The sequence below is a fragment of the Triticum aestivum genome, chromosome 1B, assembly GCF_018294505.1.
Source record: "Triticum aestivum cultivar Chinese Spring chromosome 1B, IWGSC CS RefSeq v2.1, whole genome shotgun sequence".
In the NCBI taxonomy this organism is placed as follows: domain Eukaryota; kingdom Viridiplantae; phylum Streptophyta; class Magnoliopsida; order Poales; family Poaceae; genus Triticum; species Triticum aestivum.
The window spans coordinates 690,583,123-690,606,804 of record NC_057795.1 but is presented as its reverse complement, the minus strand read 5'-3'; the positions used below and the strand labels follow the sequence as shown (position 1 = coordinate 690,606,804).

At 50.1% G+C, this 23,682-nt stretch overlaps 1 protein-coding gene across 2 annotated transcripts; it reads left to right on the top strand.

The window, feature by feature from the left end:
* Positions 1 to 7,399: 7,399 nt before the first annotated feature.
* Positions 7,400 to 9,551, top strand: LOC123101577 (uncharacterized). Of its 2 annotated transcripts, none has more exons than XM_044522967.1 (3): positions 7,400 to 7,661; positions 8,867 to 9,015; positions 9,102 to 9,551. In XM_044522967.1, exons 1-3 carry the CDS (start codon positions 7,539 to 7,541, stop codon positions 9,274 to 9,276), a joined length of 447 nt encoding a protein of 148 aa, XP_044378902.1. In that variant the 5' UTR covers positions 7,400 to 7,538; the 3' UTR covers positions 9,277 to 9,551. The 2 variants fall into 2 exon arrangements, with proteins under 2 accessions (XP_044378902.1, XP_044378899.1); XM_044522964.1 differs by having other exon boundaries at positions 7,408 to 7,661; positions 8,864 to 9,015.
* The last annotated feature ends 14,131 nt before the right edge of the window (positions 9,552 to 23,682 follow it).

The window sequence follows — 23,682 nt, the reverse complement described above, 5'->3', positions numbered from 1 at the left end:
GCTCGAATACTGAATCCTGAGTTGGGAAATCACTCATCACAAATCTGGCTATCTATCCTTGAGGGACGGGACATAATGAAGCAAGGAATTATTAAGCGCATTGGTAATGGAGCTACTACTAGCATATGGAATGAAAAATGGCTACCTAGAGATGGTATGTTGAGGCCACTAGTTTGCTGAGCTTATTGATATGTCAAACGCAAGGTGGGACATAAAGCGTATTGAGGAAGTTTTTTTGCCTTGTGATGTGCAAGTGATCTTGCTGATAGACTATACGTAGATAGCCTTGAGCACCGGATGTATGTATGCCACGATGCCCACGTAGTGGAGCACGATGGCTGAGTAGTGGCGCATGATCACCACCGATGATGGCCTCTGTAACTGTATATATACGGCCTCATCGATGAATGGAAGTGTGCGTTGAGTCTCCAATCCTCTCTCCCTCAAACATGGTATCATATACTCCCGATCCGGTCAATCCCTTTGCCCCGATCCACGATCCCGCTTCCGCCGCCACCATGGATGACCCGCCCCAACCTTCCTCCCCCACCGCCGATGCAACTGCTCCTCTGGCCACCGCTCCTTCCCCGCCTCCTGTGCTGCAGCCTCCTGCTCTCGCTGCCGTCCCAAACGCAGCCACCCCTCTTGCTACAGCACCGCCACCGCCGCTGCAGCCTGCTTCGGTCCCGCCGGCCTCGCTCCTCCAGACACTCGACATCTGTCGCCATGTGCCGGTGACTCTCGATCTCCTCGCCGACAACCATGCGCAATGGCGCTGGCATTTCGACACGGCGATCGGCATGTTCGGTCTTCACGATCACATCGACGCCGCCGCGCTGCAGCGCTTTGACGATCCCGAGTGGGTAATGGCGGACCACGCCGTCGTTCACTGGCTCAACACCACCGTCTCCCCCGAGCTTCTGGACGCCGTGATGCAGCACGAGGACACCGCACTGACCGTGTGGACGGCGATCGACGGCCTCTTTCGTGATAACCACCTCGCTCGGGCGGTCTACGTCGACGTCGAATACCACGCCATCGTCCAGGGCGACATGAGCATCATGCAGTACTGCACCAAGTTGAAGACCTACGCCGATCAGCTGCGCGATCTTGGGCAGCCCGTGACAGACACGCAACAGGTCTTCCATCTCCTACGTGGGCTTGGCCGTCAGTATCATGCCGCCATCCCGCACATCACTGCGCGTACCCCGCTGCCCACGTTCCTGCAGGCCCGTTCCTTCCTTCTTCTCGAGGAACACCGTGCCGAGCAGTTCGCTCGCCAGCAGGGCGCCCATGCTCTCATCGCTGGCCGTGGCGCGGGACCCTCCAACCTTGCTCCGACGGCGCCCGTGGATCCCTCTGCTGGCCGCGGGCGGGGCCGTCAGTGTCGCCGCGGGCGTGGCAACAACGTCTCCACCAACTCTCCGGCGCCACCTGCGTCGCTCGCGCCCGCGGGGGGGGGGGGGGGGGCTGCCACCTCCCGCACGTAGCTCCAACTCCTGGACAGGACTTGTTCAGGTGTGGCCCATGCCGTGGCGTGCGCTGAGCTCTGGTGTCCTTGGCCCTCGGCCTGGCACCCCACCACAGCAGGCGATGTACGCCGCGCCTCACGCACCATCGGCTGGTGGCTATGGTGCCTCGGCTTACGGCGCCCCGCCTGCGTACGCTCCCGTGCCCGCTACCCCGCCCCCTCAGCCGTGGGACATGGCGTCTCTCCAGGCCGCCCTGCACAGTGCCACTGCCGGGCCCTCGTCGTCCGCAGCACCTCCGACTGGTATTTGGACTCCGGCGCGGCATCTCACATGTCCAACTCCCCTGGTAACCTCCACTCTCTACTTCCCTCTTCTTCTCATTCACACGTCATCGTGGGGAGTGGTGAGCACCTGCCGATCACACACACTGGCAAGGGCTCTCTGATCGAGGGCACCTCTCCCATTCAACTTCGCAATGTGCTCGTTGCTCCCTCTCTTATCAAAAACCTTCTTTCTGTTCGTCAACTCTGTAGAGACAACCCTGTTTCTGTTGAATTTGATCTCCTTGGTTTCTCTGTCAAGGATCTCAGGATGATCAGAGGAAGGGGAAAATGGTTCTGATGGACCCATGATAAAATTCCTCCACCGATTGAAGCCTCTCGACGGTTCCTGCATAGCTACCTGACGTCGCTACTTTGCATTCAACAATTCCCTAAGGATGATCAGAGGAAGGGGAAAATGGTTCTGATGGACCCGGCGCTAAGGACGGCGCCTTGTAGCAGCAACAACGACGCACTCGGAAACGAAAGAAACAGCGGAGTGCTGTGCACGAGTACGCACAACGGCGCGCTGGGAAATAGTAGCAGCAACGGCGCACTGTGCATAAGCTTGAACCATGACGAGCTATACACATGCATGAACAGGGGCGAAGTAGCTTCTGTGCACAAGCATTCGTGTGCGGGCTGGCAGACACCTGAGCCTGGGTGGCTTACTTTAAATGTCGATGGATCCTATATGGCGCATACTGGAAATGGGGGCATCGGCATGGTGCTCCGTGACAGCTTCGGTGGTATTATCTTTACCTCGTGCCGACATCTTTTCACATGTGATAATGCACTAGCTGCAGAACTTGAGGCTTGCAAAGAAGGAATTGCATTGGCGCTAGAATGGAGCTCACTCCCATTCACCGTCGAAACGGATAGTGTTGAAGCTGCTATGATGATTTCCAACCCCTTGGTTGATAGATCACGGTACACTGCCCTTGTCCAGGAGATCTCTGCTATGATGAGAGGGGACAGACAGATTAAGATTAAGGCGATAAAGAGGGAGTGTAATCTTGTTAGCCATGAACTAGCTAAAATTGGGAGGGTTGAGGTTAAGACGGCCGTCTGGTTACGGTCGGGTCTTGAGAGGGTTGTAAAACTGTGTGCACTGGATCATACTGATCCGGGTTAATTAATACAGAACCCTTTCCCCCCGAAAAAAAAAGGATCTCAGGACCAGGGCGGTGATCCTGCGCTGTAATTCCACCGGTGATCTGTACCCTGTGGCTGCTCCAGCACCCTCACGTGCGCGTCCGTTTGCAGGCGCCATCACCACCGATCTGCTTCACCAGCGCCTCGGTCACCCCGGCGTCGTCGCAGCTCAACACATCGCCTCTCTATAGCAGTTCAGATTCAGCAAGTCTGCTCCACATAGCTGCCATGCCTGTCGCTTAGGAAAGCATGCGCGTTTACCGTTTCAGCATTCTCAGAGTCGTACCTATTTTCCCTTTCAGTTGCTACACCTTGATGTATGGACATCTCCCGTTACATGCATCTCTGGTTATCAATACTATCTCGTCGTGCTCGATGATTATACCCATTTCGTGTGGACTTTCCCACTTAAGAACAAATCAGATGTGCTGTCTATCTTGCGCGAATTCTATGCATATGCTCGCACTCAGTTTCAGCTTCCCATCTTCTCTTTGCAAATTGATAATGGTCGCGAATTCGACAGTCACTCCGTGCGCTCCCTGCTATCTGAACATGGCTCTATCCTTCGCCTCTCCTGCCCCTACACCAGTCAGCAAAACAGCAAAGCAGAACGAGTGTTGCGCACTCTCAACAACAGTGTCCGCGCTCTCTTGCTCCATGCCTCCATGCCGCCTCGCTTCTGGGCCGAGGCGCTAAACACAGCCACCTACCTGCTCAACTGCAGGCCATGCCATGCCAGCACACCGCGCATGCCGCACGAGCTTCTCCTAGGCGTCACTCCCGACTACAGCGTACTTCGTGTCTTCGGGTGCCTTTGCTACCCAAACACTGCCGCTACTGCTCGCCATAAGCTCGACGTCCGCTCTGCCGCCTGCGTCTTCCTCGGATATCCGTCTGACCATCACGGCTACCGTTGCTTCGATCTGGCATCTCGTCGGGTCCTCACCTCGCGCCATGTCCTCTTCGACGAGGGCACGTTTCCCTTCGCTCGCACCGACACCATTGACAGCGCGCCGCCCGCACCACTGCATGTCGGGCCGCTTGTTTTGCAGGTGCCCGCTCCGCCTCGCGCCATCAACAACTCTCCCGCGCATCCTGGAGATTCAAGCGTGGGCCTCCGATCCCGATCGGACGCGCCTACGTCCTCCTCGCCTGACACGCGCTCGCTGGATTCAAGCGCCAGCGTCGGATCTGGGATCGACGGCCCTCGCGGCGCTAGTGCTCGCGGTGAGCTCTCCGCTGGCTCCAGCACTTCCGCGTCGTCCTCCTCACATGGCTCTCCACTGGCTCCGCCATGCGCGCCGTCTTCTTCCTCAAGCTCGTCCACCGCCTCGTCTCCGGCTGCTCGCACGCCCCCCGCGGCGCCACCGCGGCTGATGGTCACTCGGTCTTAGAGGGGCATCGTTCGGCCTAACCCGCGGTATTATGATGCAGCTACGGCTACTTCCACGACGGCGGTCTCGCCGTGCCCAGATCTGTCCGTGTGGCCGTGCACGATCCCAACTGGCTCGCGGCCATGCGCGAGGAGTACGCGGCTCTGGTCAGTAACCAGACTTGGGACCTGGTGCCACGCCCGCCTGGCGCTAACTTGATCACTAGCAAGTGGATCTTCAAGCACAAGTACCGGGCGGATGGCTCCCTTGAGCGATACAAAGCCCGCTGGGTCGTGCGCTGTTGGAATTCTGTCCACAGGATCGATCACATCAAATCACGATGAACACGCACACGCAAAACTTTTGCCAAAGGCACGTGTCGTGCCTCTCTTCTCTTTTTATTTTCTCCTTTTTCTCTAGCACCAGTACAAATCTCACGTATACTACCTGCATATATATATATATATATATATATATATATACAGCAACCGGACAGGTGCTACCGACCTCAACATCTCTAACTATGCTTGGACTCCTAATCTAATCTAATTACAACTAGGACTCTACCTCCCAGCGTACATTAGAACACATCCAGACTCCTAGCCGAACTCGACGCCAACAAGCCCGACCATGTCTGTCGACTGGCCAAATCACTCTACGGTTTGAAACAGGCGCCCCGCGCCTGGTTCCTCAGTTCGCCGGGTACCTCAAGACCATCGGCTTCATCGCCGCGCGCTCTGACTCCTCCCTGTTCACGCTGGCATGTGGTCCAGATGCCGAGTTCCTCCTGCTCTACGTCGACGATGTCGTGCTCACTGCGTCTACTCCGGCTCTCCTTCAACACATCGTTCGCCAGCTCACCAGTGAGTTTGCCATGAAAGACCTAGGAGCTCTGCACTTCTTCCTCGGCATTCGGGTCACCCGTACTACTGCTGGCTTCTTCCTCTGTCAGGAGCAATACGCCGAGGATGTGCTCGAGGGCGCCGGCATGGACACCTGCCGGCCCTCCCCCCACGCCGGTTGACACCAAGGGCAAGCTACCGCAGGCTGACGGGCCTGCTGTCGACGACGCCTCGGCGTACCGCAGCCTCGCCGGAGCACTGCAGTACCTCACCATCACGCGCCCCGAGCTCGCGTATGCGGTCCAACAGATCTGCCTCCATATGCACGATCCTGTGTTTGTCATCAGAATCTGATCAAACGGGTGCTCTGCTATGTCCGTGGCACTCCGTCGCTCGGGCTCTATCTTCGTGCTTCACCAACACTCGAGCTTCGCGCCTACACCGACGCCGACTGGGCCGGGTGCCCCGACACACGCCGATCGACGTCCGGGTTCTGCGTCTACCTTGGTGATGCCCTGGTGTCGTGGTCTTCCAAGTGCCAAGCCACCGTGTCCCGGTCCAGTGCTGAGGCCGAGTACCGCAGCGTCGCCAACGCTGTCGCGGAGTGCGTATGGCTTCGACAACTCCTTGGTGAACTGCTCGCCCCGGTGACCACGGCCACGCTCGTGTTCTGTGACAACGTGTCGGTCGTCTACCTGTCGGCCAACCCCGTCCATCATCGTCGCACCAAGCACGTGGAACTGGACATCCACTTCGTGCGCGAGCGTGTGGCCCTTGGACAATTTCACGTGCTTCACATTCCCACGTCGCAGCAACTCGCTGATGTGATGACCAAAGGCCTGCCCCGGGACGTGTTTCTTCAGTTTCGGTCCAGTCTTTGCGTTGCACCTGCCGACGACACAACTGCAGGGGGGGGGGGGGGTGATATATTATACGTAGATAGCCTTGAGCACCGGGTGTATGTATGCCACGATGCCCACGTAGTGGAGCACGATGGCTGAGTAGTGGCGCATGATCACCACCGATGGTGGCCTCTGTAACTGTATATATACGGCCTCATCGATGAATGGAAGTGTGCGTTGAGTCTCCAATCCTCTCTCCCTCAAACACTTGCAAATACCTATCTGTTTGAGAGCTATGTATAATTTCTGGTCTTGGCATTATGAAAATTCTGGAAACTTCAGTGTGCGTTCAACATATAAGATGGTGGTTGAGACTAAGAAAATAAGAGAAGAATGGCGTGAGCAAAGGACGGGTTCTTCAAACAATTCTGCAAATGAGAAAGCATGGGTTCAGCTTTGGAAGATCCAAGTACCAGCAAAAATAAGGGTGTTCCTATGGCGCCTAGCTCGACAATCGCTGCCCACAGAGGACATCAGGATGCACGTGAAATGGCTACTAGTTGTTCCTGCTGTGTGTATGGAATGGAAGACTCATGGAAACATAGTTTGGTTGAGTGTACGATGGCGCGCTGCATGTGGGCTCTAGTTGATCAAGACCTTCTAGATCAGATGATAGAGAATGTAGAACCGAATGCTAAAAGCTGGCTATTTACCATGCTGGATCGTTTGTCTCATTATGTGTTTGTGAGGATGAGAGTGACACTTTGAGCGATATGGGCAGCGAGGAGGAAGCTCATACATGAGGGAATTAATCAGAGTCCTCTAAGTACTCATCTGTTCGTTATGAACTTTATTGCAGAGTTGGGTCAGATTAATCAGCGCCATGAACATTATACTCCTGCAAGAGATGTTGGGCTTAATCCAACAGTGAATAAGTGGATTTCTCCACCTCCTGATAAGGTGAAAATTAATATAGAGGCGGCAGTTTGTCCACATGGAAATTTCGGTACCGCAGCTGCAGTTTGCAGAAGCGAGCAAGGCGAGTTTTTGGGAACTTTAGTTTCTGTTATATATGGTCTTTCGGATCCATCTTCTCTTAAAGCAGTGGCTTGTCGAGATGCTCTTTCTCTGGCAGAAGATCTTGGACTACAGCAGCTTCATATTGCATGGGATTACAAGAATCTCATTAAACACATACACGAATCATGAGGAGGTGTCTATGGTGGAGTGATCATGGATATAAAATCATGGTGCAGTACATTTATTTCATGTGTTTTTATTCATGAGTCGAGGACGTCGAACTATGAACCTCATGTACTAGCTAGGTATGCACTTTCCTCAGATCAGGGGGGACATGTGTGGTTGGGTCAGCCCCATGATTCGGTTGTTTTATCTGTTTTTGTTTCAAAAAAAAGGAAAGCAGGTTTTGCTAAAAAAAAATGTAAAATCGGCGTGGAGCCATTATCTTGTTTTCTACTTTCCTCTCCTCTCCTCGAGTCTCGATTTGCGCCGGCGGCGGAAGCAATTCATCTCCATGGCGGCGACCGCGCTCCGGACCACCTGCCAGCGGATCGGTGGCCGCGCCCTCCGGCCATCGCTGGCCCCGGCGGCGGCGCAGCAGAACCAACCCACCACCTGTCGCCTCTTTCACAGCACGGTAAGCGCCCCCCCCCCCCCCCTCCCCCCCTATCCCTCCAATCCCTCCACGTCCGGACTCTAGTTGACGGCGGCCGTAGATCGGTTTCCTCCCGATTAGCCATATTTTCGCGCCTTGTTTGCTCCCATCGTAGGAACCCTAACCCTAGTAATGCGGATTCTCCCCTGCTGGCCTGTGAATGACGGTGACACCGTTCTATTCTGGAAGGATGCTTGGGAACAAGATGGCTTGCTGATGGACCAATATGAGCACCTGCTCTCTTTTGCTGTTCAGGACGTTCTCTCACTCCAGCAATTCATGGAACCCCAAGACCATCTGCACAACTTTCACCTGCCTCTATCCTTGGAGGCTCAGGAAGAGCTTCAAGACCTCCAAATCAAATTGGACAATGTGCGGCTCGAGCCTCGGAGTCTTGATTATCGTATCTGATGTTGGGGGGATATACGATACAGGTCACATAAGTATTATAGAATCTGATTCAGGGAAATACAACCCTCCCCTGTTCTGACTAGCATATGGAAATCCCAGTGCATCATGAAACACAAGGTTTTCACTTGGTTATGGCTCATGGATAGACTGAACACTGAACACTAGGAATATTTGTGATGATGACGTGGAAGAAACCACCATACACCTATTCTTTGCTTGCGCATTCGGTGCTTCTTGTTGGGATACCATCCATATTTATATTACCTGGGACACTACAAGGGGTCTACCTGAGATGATGAGCAATGCTGCTACTGCCTGGCCGCATAAATTGTTCAAAGAAATTGTGTACCTGGCTGCCTGGAATATCTGGAAGCAAGGAAACTGGAAATACTTTGATGGTGTGCCTCCTACATTGGAAGGGTGGTCTGCTGTGCTTATGGAGGATTTACAAATCAACTTATAAGTTCAGGGTCTCCCCTGATCTATCTGACTTCCTAACCTCTTCGTGTTTAATTAGCAACTAGCTTTAACTTCTCGTTTACCAAATGCTACAATCTGAATCTACTTGCATGCTTGACTCAAGTGCTGAATGACATAAGCATTGCATTGTTTGCCAATTGATTGATTGTGTGCCTCTTGGAATCTTTTTGAGTGCTACTGCTGTCATAAAGCATATATTCCTGCTCTACTTCTGAGATAAACTTCGAAATTGATCTGTTCCTGATTTGGGTTAATGCGGTTTCTCCGGTCTTGCTCTGTCAATAACAATGCAGAAGGCGGCCGCAACTCGTTCGGCTGAGATCCATCAGGTCAAAGAGGAGCTCTACCGCATGATGTCCGAAAACAGGGACAAGATAGGAAACCAGAAGGGCCTGATCAAGCACCTCTCATCCCATGTGGAGCCTAAACCCGAGGACCCCGTCTGGTATGATCTTGAGCCCGGTATTGTTCTATATGCCTGTTACAGTCTTGGTTTACAAGGGCTCTGATCTCTCTTTTACTGCCCTGCAGGCGCTTCTATCGCAGGGCAAAATGGTACCATTTAGTCATGATGTATAGCCCAGCATTCCTTTATGGCTACATGTCTATGTTGGATGTGCCTGATGGCAAGAAGGAGATGACACCAGCTGAGAAGGATGATTTTAACAAGAGGATGGCCGCGTTGATGCCCAATGTAGAACTTTGAGGACAGCTAGTTGCATAGCGACTAACCCCAGCACTTTATGTAGTTGCCATTGCTCTGTTTGGACACTGCGGCTTTGTTAGACTAAATTATCTGTCATGTTCAGTGCGGTTGTATTATGGTAAGGCTGAACTAGCTGTGATGCTTGGTGAAAAGTGATATCTTAAAAGTTAAGACTGAGTTATCAGTGAGAATGTTGGCTCAAGTGGTATAGTACTATGTTGATGTTATTTGGGTCTCCCTTGGCAAGTTAGTTGATTGGTTCTTTGTTTGTTTAAGGATGTGTGAGCTCTTTGCTCACTCTGTATTTCGTTTGTCTTATGCATAGCTGAAAACGTGCTTGTGTGGAAACGGTGATGACTATTTGGCTACTCTGCTGTGTTCTGTAATAGTAAGACATGATTGCTCTCTAACTGCCCCAGTGTGTCAAGATAATTCAGTTTTTGTGACTTAGTTTCATGTACCATTAATCTTTAGAGGGAATGAAGATCAGGAGTGTTACAAGATGCCTGCATGTAGTCTAGCAAGCCAACATTGATTTCTTACAGCCATCAAAAGGAATCATTAGTTTTTTTTTTTGGAACGAACGCTCAAGAAGAGCCCGGCTTTGAATTAACAAAGCCATCAACCGGCCAGGATTACAAGGACAAACACTTACAATGAAAAGTAAAGGAAAAAACCGAGCGACGAGTACAAGGAACTCAAGCAAAACAACTCAAGGCAGCAGCAGAGTGAGCCAATGCATCACCACGCTGCTGCTAACACCCAACTGGACGACCTACACCAACAGAACAAAACTAGGGACTTGGGAGGAATGCACCACCGCGCAAGCTTCGTGATCATAGCCACCCTCGGAGCCAGCCATGGACCAGACCACCATCTGTTACTGCCTCTGCAAAGGGCCCCTACCCCTTCATCCTGGGTCGAAGGATGCCGCACCGGCAGACGACAGCTCGGTTCACCCCAGAACCCAAATGGATGGCCTCCAAGCTGCAGGGAGAAGAAACTAGAGCAGAACCGCAAGCCCAAGGCACACTACTTACAAGCACCATCGTCGTCTGCAGCTCAGCCGCACCAAAGGCAAGAGCTGTCGGCCACAGTCACAGAAGCAAAGGGAAGCAGCGATAAGTAGATCAAAGGACAACGTTGGATTCGCCGGAGCACAATGCTCCCACCAAATGGTATATCGTTGTCGCCGTAGAGGGGAACCCGATCCCCTCTTGCCCAGGCTCGTGGGCATCGACCCACCGGCGACCTCGTCAGGGACCCTCCATCCAGCAGCCTATGAAGAAACAGAAACCAAACCAAGTTGTCTCCCGCCACCATCACATCCACAACCAAACTCTTTCGCCGCCCCTGCAATCCCCGGACGGTGCCTCCAAGAAGGAACACGACACGGACGTGCCGTCGCCGCTCGAAGCAGGGGACCTAGGCTTTCACCTAGCAAGGGACGAAAGGAAGGGGGAGGATCCACACCACAACCTCCAAGGAGGGGAACGGCGCCCAAGGCGTCGCCTTTGGAGTGACCGCCGCGCCGGCCAGGGGTTTCCCCCGGATCCAACCCCGCCCGACGAGATCCGTGCAGCCAGCAACCGGGAGCAGCGGCCTAAGCTACCAGGACCCAGATCCGGCGAAGCAAGGAGCAGATCGAGGAGGAGGGGATGGGTTTCATCAGTGGCATACCTGCAGGGAGGGATGCACACCAGCGACCTACGACCGCCGCCTCCTCGTCACCCGCGAGACCGAGGGGGCGCCTAGCTCGCACCGGCAGGGCGGCCCGCCGCCAGGGCCACCCCACCCTCACCTACCGGGGCCGCCGCCCCGTGTGCCGAGGCCCTGCACGAGTCGTGCAGCCGCCGAATCCCCGCCGCCACCTTCATCGGTGTCGAGCGCGTGCGCCGGAGCACACCTCAGGCGGCGGCGGGGAGTAGGAGGGGGAGGAGGGGGCGCGGTTGTGGCGGCTAGGGTTACCCTCGAGTTGCCTCGGAGGAGACGACGCGGGGGAGGGGAGGAATCATTAGTTACGCCCACCAGGTTATTCAAATGCTCATCTTAGCCTGCTATGCTTGTAACTGTCTTTAGTGCCATCTCCAATGGTGTTGCATATGTACCCAGCATCATCTTCGAAAAATCCATATCTTTTCCTCAGCCCATAGAGAGCAAAGTCGATGAGTATCTTCAGGAGTACAATGACAAGCAAACTGGGAGTTCGTTTAGTCTTGATGTCTTCACAATAACACTCTTAATTTTCTAGTACTACTACATTTTCAGGCCTTGGATATTTTAGCTGTCAGCTGGGACATAGTGAAAGTATGATAGTGAATCTCAAATATCCTTAACGTTTTAAATTTGCATAGCCCTCTGTAAATTTGGCTTGCAGTGATAGAGAATGGAGAGAACCAGAGTGTGGATATTGCGACAGACAACTTCATACAGAAAACACCACGGGGGAACTTTTCAGAGGCGTCGGTCATCAGCATTGGTCTTAATTTCTTTTAACAATAGTATTAGTGTATGAAGAAAAGCACTATACTGAAGATAGAATTTACTGAATCCTAGTAGTCACTTTCTTTATACTGTGTAATACCTCGATAAATAATTTGTTATACTGTTTGGTGTCTTGATAAATAAACGAAGTGGCTCACTGCACTTTAGCAGTATGTTAAGAGGGCAAGAATAAACTAGAAAAAGAAGCAAAATTCTCACAAACCACTGGTCCAAATCGGTTGGAACTTCCCCAGATCTTTACTGGGCACATATACAATTTTCTAGATATTTTTTAATACAACTGTTATAGTGATTGGCGATTTTAAGGACCGTTCACCCACTGCGATCAAACGGTGGAGAAATAGGAGTTACGGGACTAAAATTACACGAAATTACAAATAATAGTGGGACCATTATAAAATTATGGTGGGGCTACTCATTATCTAAAGAGAGTGGACTTTTAGCACCCGGGGGCCTAGGCACCCCCTTATCTCACCGTTGGTCCAGAATCCAGCACATAGGGATATGTGTTGTACACTGTAGCGAGCAAACCATTAGCAGACCTACTGTTTTGCTAAACGCATGCGGTCGGTTGGGGCTGGGTATAGGCTGGGCCTAGTCTCTCGCTATGGCGGCTATAGGTTTGATTCCACTAGTAACGACATGACCTGTCGGCCCGTGTTGAATAAAAACAAGAAAAGGGCTGAAAAGGACGCGTCGCCTTGAAGCTCGGCGTCGTCAACATCTCTGTTCCCCACCCTCCTTCCACCTCGCGATGAATCAATCCGATCCACGCACCACAGCCTATGTCCCAATGGCGTTCGTCCATCATGGTGGGGATGATATGGTAAGACGCTTCGCCGAGCGAATCCAGCGCCATGACCCGCAGACGAAAGGCATAACAGAGCTACAGTCTCCCTGTGGTATTGATATACTGGCAAGAATCGCCGCCTTTCCAGATTTGGAGCCGATCTCCAGACTCCAGGTTAGTGGTGGCGTACTCCATTGAAAGTATCGTTGATTTATCTGATTTAATCGGATATATTGAACAAAAACGACCCCCTTCTCGTCCAGATCCGAAGTTGAGGATTCTAGCAATTCAGATCCGTTTTGGGGCGACTCGCAAGCAGGCGATGTACCCAACTGCGGACATGGCGAGACGAATCCTTCGTCAGGGCAATAGCGAAGCGAGCGCGTCGTCCCGCTCCTTCCCTCTCCTCTGCGCGGCTGCCGCCTCGCCACGCCACCTCGATGAGGAGCAGCAGCAGCAGCGCCGGCTGGGCGCCCAGGAGGAGGCCGATGAGCGACCTCATCGGCGCCAGCGACGACCTCTCCCGCTTCTCCGTCGCCACCACCACGGCCTCGTCCGAGCGGTCCGCGGGTGGCCGCGGGGCAGCGGCCTTCCGCTCCTGCTTCGCCCCCGCGGACGCGCGCTCGCCAGAGACCTCCCTCTCCGACGTCGACCTCGACGCCTCCCACCAACGTACGTCGTTCGCGCACGCCTTTCCTGAACATTTTCTCCAGTGGCCCCTGTGTGTGTTCTCCTGATCCAAGATGCCGTTTTTTTTTCTTGTAATTTTGTCGCGTGATAGTATATTATTCTTCAACCATGCTTGGTCAACGCGTACTTCAGCTTTGTACTCAAATTGAATTTCTTGTGTACATGATAGAAAAGAGTCCCCCTCGTACAGTCGCATGTGTACGGCAATAACAATACAAGATGCATTCTCCTCTTGAGCCTTAGTTTAATGAGACGTCTGTCATTCCATCGGTACTTTCCTAATTACCAGTACCCCTCTAATCCATATTAATTATCGCTGATTTAGTACATATTATTTCCCATCTGTTCCATTCGATTTGTCGTGATTTGATCATGACCGGAAATCATATTGGTCGAAATGTTGTCATCGTTTGCTAATTCTTTCTCAGTTTCACAAAGTAAGAAAACCCCCATCATATAAAGTACCATTTGCTAATTCCTTCCCTGTTTCAAGAACAAGGTTTGATATTACTCATAATAGCCTCCTGAGTGAAACTCAAATTCGTTATGTGATATTATCCTGGATTGATGTGGCCCACGCTATTACATACCTTCGCACCTACTCTGGTAATATCCTAGACCTAGAGTTATTCATCTATGAGTATTATATATCTCCTTGTTTGCATTTTAATTTGTAAGGTTATTTGGACCAAAAAGTCCACATTTTGTTTTTTTCCCCTGCATATGGAAGTTTCGGCAAATAATTATCGGGTGGTTAATATTTGGTTCTGATCAGAAAAGATCCCCTGAGAAGACTTTGATGTTTGAAGCAAGATCACTTAGAATTTAATTTAGCACTTGTTTTTGTAGTTCACATATGATGCTGCAGAGTCCTTCAGGGAAGAAACAGAGTACTATTGTATCTGTTGGCTGCTTGCGCTTAGCTTCAGATGGAACATATAAGCTGAAACCCATGTTGAATATTTCTGAATTGCCATCACAATAACCAACGCCTAGGATATTTCATAGTACTAATAGGAAACAAGGCTCTATTTGAAATGTAATTCAACTCTCTAAACCAAATTTGGACTAGTACTATAGTTGGTGATAGGAGAGCCATCATAACTGGAATTATAATGTGGACCACACTATGTGAAATATCTCGGTTCTGATAGGAAGTATGATTCCTTGCACTATTAGAACCTGATCAGCAGATGCCCAAAAAACATGTATGACCTTTGAAGAATCACTAATAAATCACTAGCAATTAGATGCTGACCATATATTTCACCCATACAGATCAGCCAGTCATCCACAGGGACATACATGGTGGGTTGCGAGCATACGCCAGCACTCTTGGTTGAAGGTAGATGATGTTGTGGTGATTTGTTTCCAGAAAGATGAGGAGTCTCCGTCAATGAAGGTATGGTTTACCATCATAGCCTAGTCTTGGCTACATGGTAAGGATTTGCGAGCATAAACTAGTCTGGCCACACAAATTTGTACCTGGTACATATAAATTACCATGATCCAAATTCGAGACATATAAGCAATAAGAACATGGACCTGGTACATATAAATTACAGTGATCCAAAATCGAGACATATAAGCAGCAAGAACATGGACCTGGCACAGCTAGTCTGACCACACACACTTGTACCTGGTATATATAACCTCTGTACATGTACTTGATGGCTACATATGGTGCTATTTTCATTGTGTTCACGTTACATTCATTCATGTGATTTCAAAAAACAAATGTATTTCGATTTCTCCAGATCGCAAATGCCGGCACCATTAGAGCAACTCCAATGGGCGACCCATTAAAACACAGCCCAACGGGGCGACCCAAACGGACATGGCGTCCGCCTGCTGTCCGCTCGGACCCATTTTGGGCTCAAATTTGGGTCAAAAGCGGACACAAAGCAGACGTTCTTTGTGCCCTCCTCTGTCTGGCTGCATGTGCCGGCTGACCCACTTGCCATCCACCCATCTGTCTCATCCCGTCTCTCTCCTCCTTTTTCCTCTCTCTCTCCCACCCACCCCCCACCCCACTCGAGAGCTGGAGCATCGCCGGAGCCGGGCAGCGCCGGAGAAGCGTCGAAGCTGGGCTAGCGCCGACGTCCTGCTTTCTCCCGATGGCGAGCACGCGCACCACGAGCTCGTTCTGCCCCTTGGTGCCGGCGTCGGGCCGGTGAGCGCCGCGGCCTCAACGATAGCATGCGTGTGCTCTGGGATTCTGGTTGCAGCTTTGTTCACCGGCCTGCACGCATGCACATGAGCACAAGAAACATGGGAGCACACACACATGCATGACAACTTGTGGGAGCTCATGGCCGGCCAAATCGAAGTCCCCGCACGCCACCCTGCAGTCCAAAGGCGTCGTCCTTCCGTCCCCGCTCACGCGCCTCTGCATTGGACCTCGCCGCGCGCCGGCCCCACCATGCTCGCGTGCCCTGCCTGCTGTTCTCGCCCGCGCGTCTCCGCGTTGGAGCTCGCCGCGCCCGGCCTCGCCTCCCCCGTGCTCGCCCTACAGGCGCCCGACCGCGCTCCTGTCCGTGCCCCCTCTCGCGCTCCTCGCCTCCCCCGGCCGTGCTCCTGGCCGCGCCCAGCCGCGCCCACTTCCCCGTGCACAACAGCAACAGAGGACGGGCAGGCTCGTCCTCCTCCGGCGCCCGTGCTCGCAAGCGGCAGAGGACAGACGGGCTCGTTCTCCTCCGGTGCCGCTGCGTTGTGGTGGGCTCGTCCTCCTCCTTGCCTGCTACGTGTTCGATGAAATGCCAAGGCGGACATGACAAAAAATGCGTCTGTGCCCGTTGGGTGTACCGTCCGACCCATTTGAAAAAGTGAACACGGACGAGCGGACGGGCGACCCAAACAGACGAAAAGCGGACAAAATCAATGTCCGTTTGGGTCACCCCGCTGGAGTTGCTCTTATAACATTACACACCATCCGTGGCAGGCTCAGTGACTTGTCATCTCAGCACGGCGTAGTTTGACTATGTTTTTTTACACGTGGTGAATGAAATGGAATCGATGAGATGCCATTTTGGCCTTTTTTAGACAATAAGAAATCACATCGCTAGAAGCTCACGGGTTTCACTGTTGACCGGTTGGGTGCAGCATTGTTTGTCCAAATACAAATGGTCAAGATTCTCGACCCGTATAGTCAATTCAGCTGTCTAGTGCGCAGCTTACACAAACACAGGATACCATTCACGCGACCTCACAAAACAACACCCAACAAAAATAAATAGTATTGACATGATCAATCAAAAAATGGAAAACAATTTTTATGTGCATCGTGCAACTCATGCGACCACGGTACCTCCTTTGAACACTTCTCCGAGAACATTCCCGAGCTTCTCGCATCCGTCCATACCGAACACGGCCAATTCCCATTATGCACCCCCAATATGTCTTGAACACAAGCTTGTCTCCTTCACTGACATCGGGATGAGCAACCGACTTCTAGTGGTGTCATGAGATTGATGCTCTTGCTGCGGTATAGTGAATATCATCGCAGTCATCAGAGTTCGTGTTCATCATGGGTACGATAGCAGCGTAGGACTCTGGCACCCCCGACCCCCTCTCCTCCGGCCTCGTGCTTAAAACCGCACCCCAGGCCCCTTCTCCCCCGGCCCCCATGCTTAAGGCTCGTGCTTAAAAGCGCACCCCCGGGCCCATCAAGTCGATAATATAACTTTATCTTCATCTGCTCTCTTTCTTGCCTGCACCGCCGTTCTAGTACCCTGTCTGCCCCACCCCACGCTTACTTGAGCTCCGTAACTTCGTCACCTTCACCGTTACACATGAGATCCGCGATGCTTCTCCTCCTCAGCCAGTTTAAACCAGACCTCCATCCACCACAAAGGCACCATTCGCCCATAGGTAGTCATCATGCCTGGCAAGTGTTTGTTGGATTGCCCGTGCTAAACTGTGTTTCCTTCCTCTCTTAAACAATGGATTTATATATGGACTAAATATGTAAGCACCATGTCGAGTCATCCGACGACTCTTCCGGTGAGGAGGAGATGACTACTCGGATGAGATGCACTATGTTGGACAATAATATTGGTTGTTACTCATAACTTGTACCTGGTACATTAACCCATCACAAACATACATGTACCTGATACAATTAGCGCACGGTAGTTGGACTTGGTACAAATCGGCCACTCCAAAGATACTCTTGTACCTGGTATATTAAGTGGACAACTGTATACTTATACCTGGTACATTTAGACACACTTGTGCACGACACATTAAGTGCATAACTGTATACTGCATACTTGTACCTGCTACATTCACGCGACCCCACAAAACAACACCCAACAAAAAAAATAGTATTGACATGATCAATAAAAAATGGAGAACAATTTTTTATGTGCATCGTGCAACTCATGCGGCCATGTTACCTCCTTTTTTAATGGAAATTGTGTGTGTTCAATGGGGATGGATGTGAGAAGTTTGTGAAAGAAGTGTTAGAAGGAGGTAATGTGGCCCCAGTAAAAAAAGGAGGTAACATGGCCGCATGAGTTGCACGATGCACATAAAAAAATGTTCTCCATTATGCCCCAATATGTCGCGAACACAAGCTTGTCTACTTCCCTGACATCGTGATGAGCAGCCGACTTCTAATGGTGCCATGAGATTGATGCTCTTGCAGCGGCATAGTGAGTATCATCGCAGTCATCAAAGATGTTATTCATCATGCGTACGATAGCCACGTAGGACTCTGGCACCCCAGCCACTTCTCCTCCGTCCCCCGTGCATAAGGCTCGTGCTTAAAAGTGCACCCCTGGGCTGCGCAAGTCAACAAATACAAATTTATCTTCATATGTTTTCTTTCTTGCCAGCGCTGCCGTTCTAGCACCCTACGCCGCTACACCCGAAATCCGCAACACTTCTCATCCTCCGCCGGTTCAGACCACTCCTCCATCCACCGCAAAGGTAGCATTCGACCGTACGGTAGTCACAACGCCTGACAAGTGTTCGTTGGATTGCCCGTGCTAAATTTTATTTCCCTTCCTCTTCGAAATAATGAATTTATATATAGACTAAACATGCAAGAATGCACTATGTAGAGTCGTCCAACGACTCTTCCGGTGAGGAGGAGAGGACTACTTGAATGAGATGCACTATATTAGGCTGTAATATTGGTTGTTACTCGTAACTTGTACCTGGTACATTTAACGCATCACAAAAATACATGTGCCGGGTAGAATTAGCACACAGTAGTTGGACTTGGAACGTTTGGCCACCCTAAAGATACTCTTGTGCCTGGTACATTAAGTGGACAACTGTATATTTGTACCTGGTACATTCAGGTACACTTGTGTCTGATACATTAAGTGGACAAATGTATACTTATAATGACTTTTCTAACGAGGAGGACTACTCGAATCAAATGCACTATGCGGGGTAGTAATATTGGCTATTACTCATAACTTGTACCTGGTACATTAACCTATCACAAACATACATGTACCTGGTACAATCAACGCACAATAATTAAGATTGGTACATTCGGCCGCCACAAGGATACTCTTGTACTTGGTACATTAAATGGATAACCGTATACTTGTACCCGATACATTCAGGCATACTTATACCTAGTACCTTAAGTGGACAATCGTATACTTGTATCTGATACATTTGGACATACTTGTACCTGGTACATTCAGATGATCACATCATACAACACCCAACATAATAATAGTACTCACATGATCAATAAAAAATTGAGATGGTTGTTTTTTCTATGAGCACGATGCCACTCATATGGTTGTGGTACCTCCTTCGGCCACTTCCTGAAAAATTATGGCTTGTTGGCTGTTAAGCATCAGGCCGGACAAACTAGCGACCGATATTGCGGTGAGACAACGTGTATGATACAAATGACGGTTCACAAGGTGGCTATTGTTGATACAAGTTCCCCCATCCACCTCATCCGATACATCCTTCTCCTTGTCGTCGTGAACTTAAACCATCAGACACTCAATTACATTCTAGGTATTTGGTGTGGTTTACACACCCGGACCGCCACTTATGGTTATCCTTCCATGGATAACGCCGCACGATGCTCCAATATATCATGTGCAAAATAGCACATGTGGCAACAACGGCGGAGACAGGTGCATCCTAGTGGTAGAATATGAGATAATGCGTGGACTAGTTTTTTTTCATAAGTATCCGTCTAAAGTTCAGATACATTTTTTGTGTTGTTTGTTAGTTGCAAACAGGAAAAAATATAATTCGATTAAGACCGGCTCACAAATGAAAGGAGCGCAAAAAAAAGATGTGCATTTTTCTTATATACTTCAGATATCATATTTTTTTCACCTAATCTTCTTGATAAACCATTCGGGGGTTCTTTTTATTCTCAGCACGTACATTTTTTAGAAAGGAATCATTGATTTATTTACCGGGCGGGTTCGTTGCTTGCTAACGAGTGGGTCATTGACATTATGGACCTGAACAGAAATGAAAGTAAGGCATACGTGACACCCGTTACCGCTGCATTGACCAGTCGAGCACGACTCTCAAATGAAGTACTACCTCCTTCCTCTTTGTATTTTGTATCAAACTTTGATCATTAACAAAATACTGATGTATGTTACAAAAAATAATATAATTAAAAACTTTGTTCAAATATGAATCCGATGATATAATTTTTGATGACATGCACTTATATTTTATTAGTTAAATCTATGATTAAAATTTAACACAAAATACGTAGAGAACTAATAAACCAGGACGAAACGGGAGCTGGCACTGATGTGAACACCAAAGGGCCACACATTGGCCTGACCACGCTATTCAACCCATGGCGGGATGGTAAACTAAAATGGCAATCAGACCACTAGTAGCGTGTTGTCACATCGCTACACTTAGCCCAAAGACCCGCGTGACCTCCTGCCAATCCTAGCACTGCATGCAACGCCCTGCCAGCGGGGTCTTTTGTCAATTTAAAAATGCCTGCTTAATTTCACAAACTTACCCGGGTCTAGTCTAGCCCAGCCCCACTTGGCAGGATTCCATCTACTGGAAAAAAAAGATGAAGACGACCAGTCGGTATGCTGGAGCGAGCAGCGAGGTGCCATGCATCGTATAACCATGCATCCATCTGCATGCATTGGCCGCACCCTGCCATACTGAGCCTTTGCCCTCCGTATTTTGCATGCAGGGAACAAATAACCACAGCGATAGATGGGCACCGGATAAAAAATCGCAGTTCAATGCATACAGGTAAAACGGTAAGTTCTGGCTTGAAAATAATGCGACGTCGAGCACCACTTTGACTTGCCCAGTCGCTGAACAGTGACCTAGCTAGAAGAAGATGGGGCCATGAGTTCTTCTGACGAAGCTAAATAATACTACATGCATACCTACACGCCACAGTATGCCGCATGCACAGCTAAATCCGTCAGACCACATGCATACCTACACGCCACAGTACTAGTACTTGTCACCTATCAGTGCTGCTGTAGCGCCACTGTCACCTATTCAACCATGGCCTGAATATTGTAGACCTCCTGCCAGGCCTACTCCTGCCAAGCCGCATGCTACTCCCTCCCTCCCGTCGCTGTTGCTCGCCTTAAAAAGGCCAGACTAATCACGCTAAGCCTGCGAACAACTGCAGCTGCACAGTAGCTCGTGTGAATCGTAACGCAGCTGGACGGACAAGATAATAGGGTGCCGGGACACCCGGGTGCCGTCGCACCTTTCCGTTATCTAAAAGGGTAAATCCGTCCAATATCAGTCAAGCCGATACATGTTATGTTCGCTCCCCTCGTTGCCCTATCTGTTCGAAGCAGCTTGGTAGGACAGGGCGGTGCCTCCGATTACTCCGGCGGCGGCGGCAGCTGAGGGGTCGGCGAGGATGGCCGCTCGGGCCAGGAGGCAGAGCCGATGACCCCGGCGGCGGCGGCGGAGGGGTCCCAGGGACTGGAGGACAAACATCTAATGCAGTCGCGGCTCCTCGCCGTCAAGAGCTAGATCGAGCGCACGGAGGTGGTAGCCGTCCAAAGGAAGAGGAAGAGCAACCTACACTGGTTCGGCGGCCGTAGCCGTCCAAGTGGCAGTTGACCGCCGAGGCATCCCTAGTTCTCATACAGCGCGGGTTCGACGGCCACTCCGGGACCGGCCGTCCCAGCGATAGGTGGAGGAGTTCAGCTAAAGGAGCCGGAGTACAAAGGTATATCTCCCCCTTCTCAATGCTTTTGATTAGAGTCAGTAGGTAGTGATTAGAGTCAGTATGGATTCAGAACCTACGTGCTGTGAAAAACAGTTACAATTGAAGATTTAGACACTGTTCTTCTGATTATGCATTGGACTATAGCCATTTCCCCACAGCGGCTCATCCATTATTGGATAACCACCATGTAGCTTGTTCACTTTAGATGACCCTCTTGCTGATTTCAATTGTTCTCTATGCTGAAGCTTCAAAATGGGACTAATCTGTATTGGTGAATGTAAGATTCAGAAAAAGTGAATATCAAGTTGTTGGTGATTGCAAAAATCTGAAAGAAAAGACTTTGATTTCTTCTAGTGAATGAAATTGTTGAGGTTGTTGTTGGTTTGTAATCTGAGTAGTTCCCTGCGTGATTCATGCTGCACTTTGGTTTACAAGTCTCATGCTACTGACAAACTTTTACACTTCATACATGCTACTTGACTGCAGCAACAGGCCAAACAACTGATGAACTTGTGACCTCAGTGTTTACACAAGGGAATAAACAACTCACAAGCTGGCTAAGTTTCTTATACATGAATTTCTCCTAGGTGATAGTTGCTGATCGCAGGTATGAAAAAAGATAGCTGTTGTCAAGAACTCCAATGGCATTGACATAGCCAAGTTGATGAAGCACTCGGCAGAGAACCGCGGGATCAAGGGCTCCCACGGAGGTGACGCCGTCGACCCGACCTCGCTGCTCAAGGAAGATTGCGACGTGCTCATCCCGGCAGCTCTGGGAGGAGTGATAAACAAGTAATCTTCTTTTTCCTCGTCCCAACTCACCTCATCCTATCTTCTATCAGATTACTGCTCTGAAACTCAGTTAAACTATCCTCCTGGCTATTATTTTCTTTTTCTGTATCTGAAAATATTTTTGTTAATAAAAAGTCCGTTCGATTTTCTTCTTCTCCTAGGGACAATGCTGATGCCATCAAAACAAAGTACATCATCAAGGCTGCTAACCACCCAACAGACCCCGAGGCCGACGAGGCAAGAACACCAACATTTTGCCACAAAACTAAGCTGCATTTGTTGACACATTTCACACATTGACTGAGAGTAGAGAAATGTACATGTTCGTGGTGCAGATTCTGGCAAAGAAGGGCGTGCTGATCCTACTGGACATCCTGGCCAACTCCGGCGGAGTGATGGTGAGCTACTTCGAGTGGGTGCGAGGAGAAGGTGAATTGGGAGCTCAAGACGTACATGACCCGCGCCTCAAACATAGTTCTGATTATTTAGCCAGTGTATGGGGCTGTATATCTTCGAAAACCAGAATTGGCTCAATTTGAAAGAATATCTGCTTTATATGAATTTCTTGCCCGCTTTGCACGCGTTGCTACAAGTGCATTACCATGCCTCAGCCATAATCATCCTTGACAAATATGGCAGTCACCTTTAGTATGGAACAAAAGAAGCATGCACAACCTATTTTGCCAATGAGCAAGTTTAGCTTCTGTTTGTACATTGCTGATCTTATGCTGGTTCTTATTGTTGTCCTAGCTGTTTAGTTAGTAAGCAGAACTCCTTTAGAGTAAATCTAGCTGGGACATCTGTTTCAGTATTGTTACCCAACAGAGTTGGGCACAGATTGATTACTTGGAAATTTGTTAGCTCCATGTATCGCATTAGTCTCGATGCAACACAAGCTGCAATGTACCAACTCCTGTTGGCATGCGTAGACGTCCGTCTTGGGGCTCGTAGTGTGGCATGCAAATCAGTCCTTCCGGTTAAGCATTGGGGAGCTAATAGGGTGCAAATTTGCACAAGCACATTTCATGAGACAAGCAAAGAGTATTAGCTAACATTTTGGGTACAATTTGTAAAAATGCATATTTTCCATCGTATAGTTGTACATGTACCTGTGTATAACCAATCAGATAGCACATTGGTTGAATCAGTTTCAGAGTTCAGGGTCAGTACATGACAAGCCAGTACTGAAATGATCACCTATCAACAAGCTTAGGATAGCCCCAAACATGTAGTCTCCAGTGCTCCTTCTGTACAAGCATTTCGGGCGACAACAATGTCCGTTGGCATAAAAAATGAGCAGGAGGACTCGACCAACTCCATTTGAAATAGTGCTACATAAGGGCACGCTAACTGAAACAGATTTTCAGCAACAGTGAACAACAAGACCAATTCCACAAATAATGTACAGAAGTAGTAGAGTAAGCACAACACAATGGAGCAATGTCACTAA

Bases quoted from the DNA above. Each gene is read 5' to 3' on its own strand.
- LOC123101577 (XM_044522964.1), top strand. From the start codon at position 7,539: ATGGCGGCGACCGCGCTCCGGACCACCTGCCAGCGGATCGGTGGCCGC. The intron at 7,662-8,863 runs GTAAGCGCCCCC...ATAACAATGCAG, and splicing joins GTCGCCTCTTTCACAGCACG to AAGGCGGCCGCAACTCGTTC. The intron at 9,016-9,101 runs GTATGATCTTGA...ACTGCCCTGCAG, and splicing joins AAACCCGAGGACCCCGTCTG to GCGCTTCTATCGCAGGGCAA.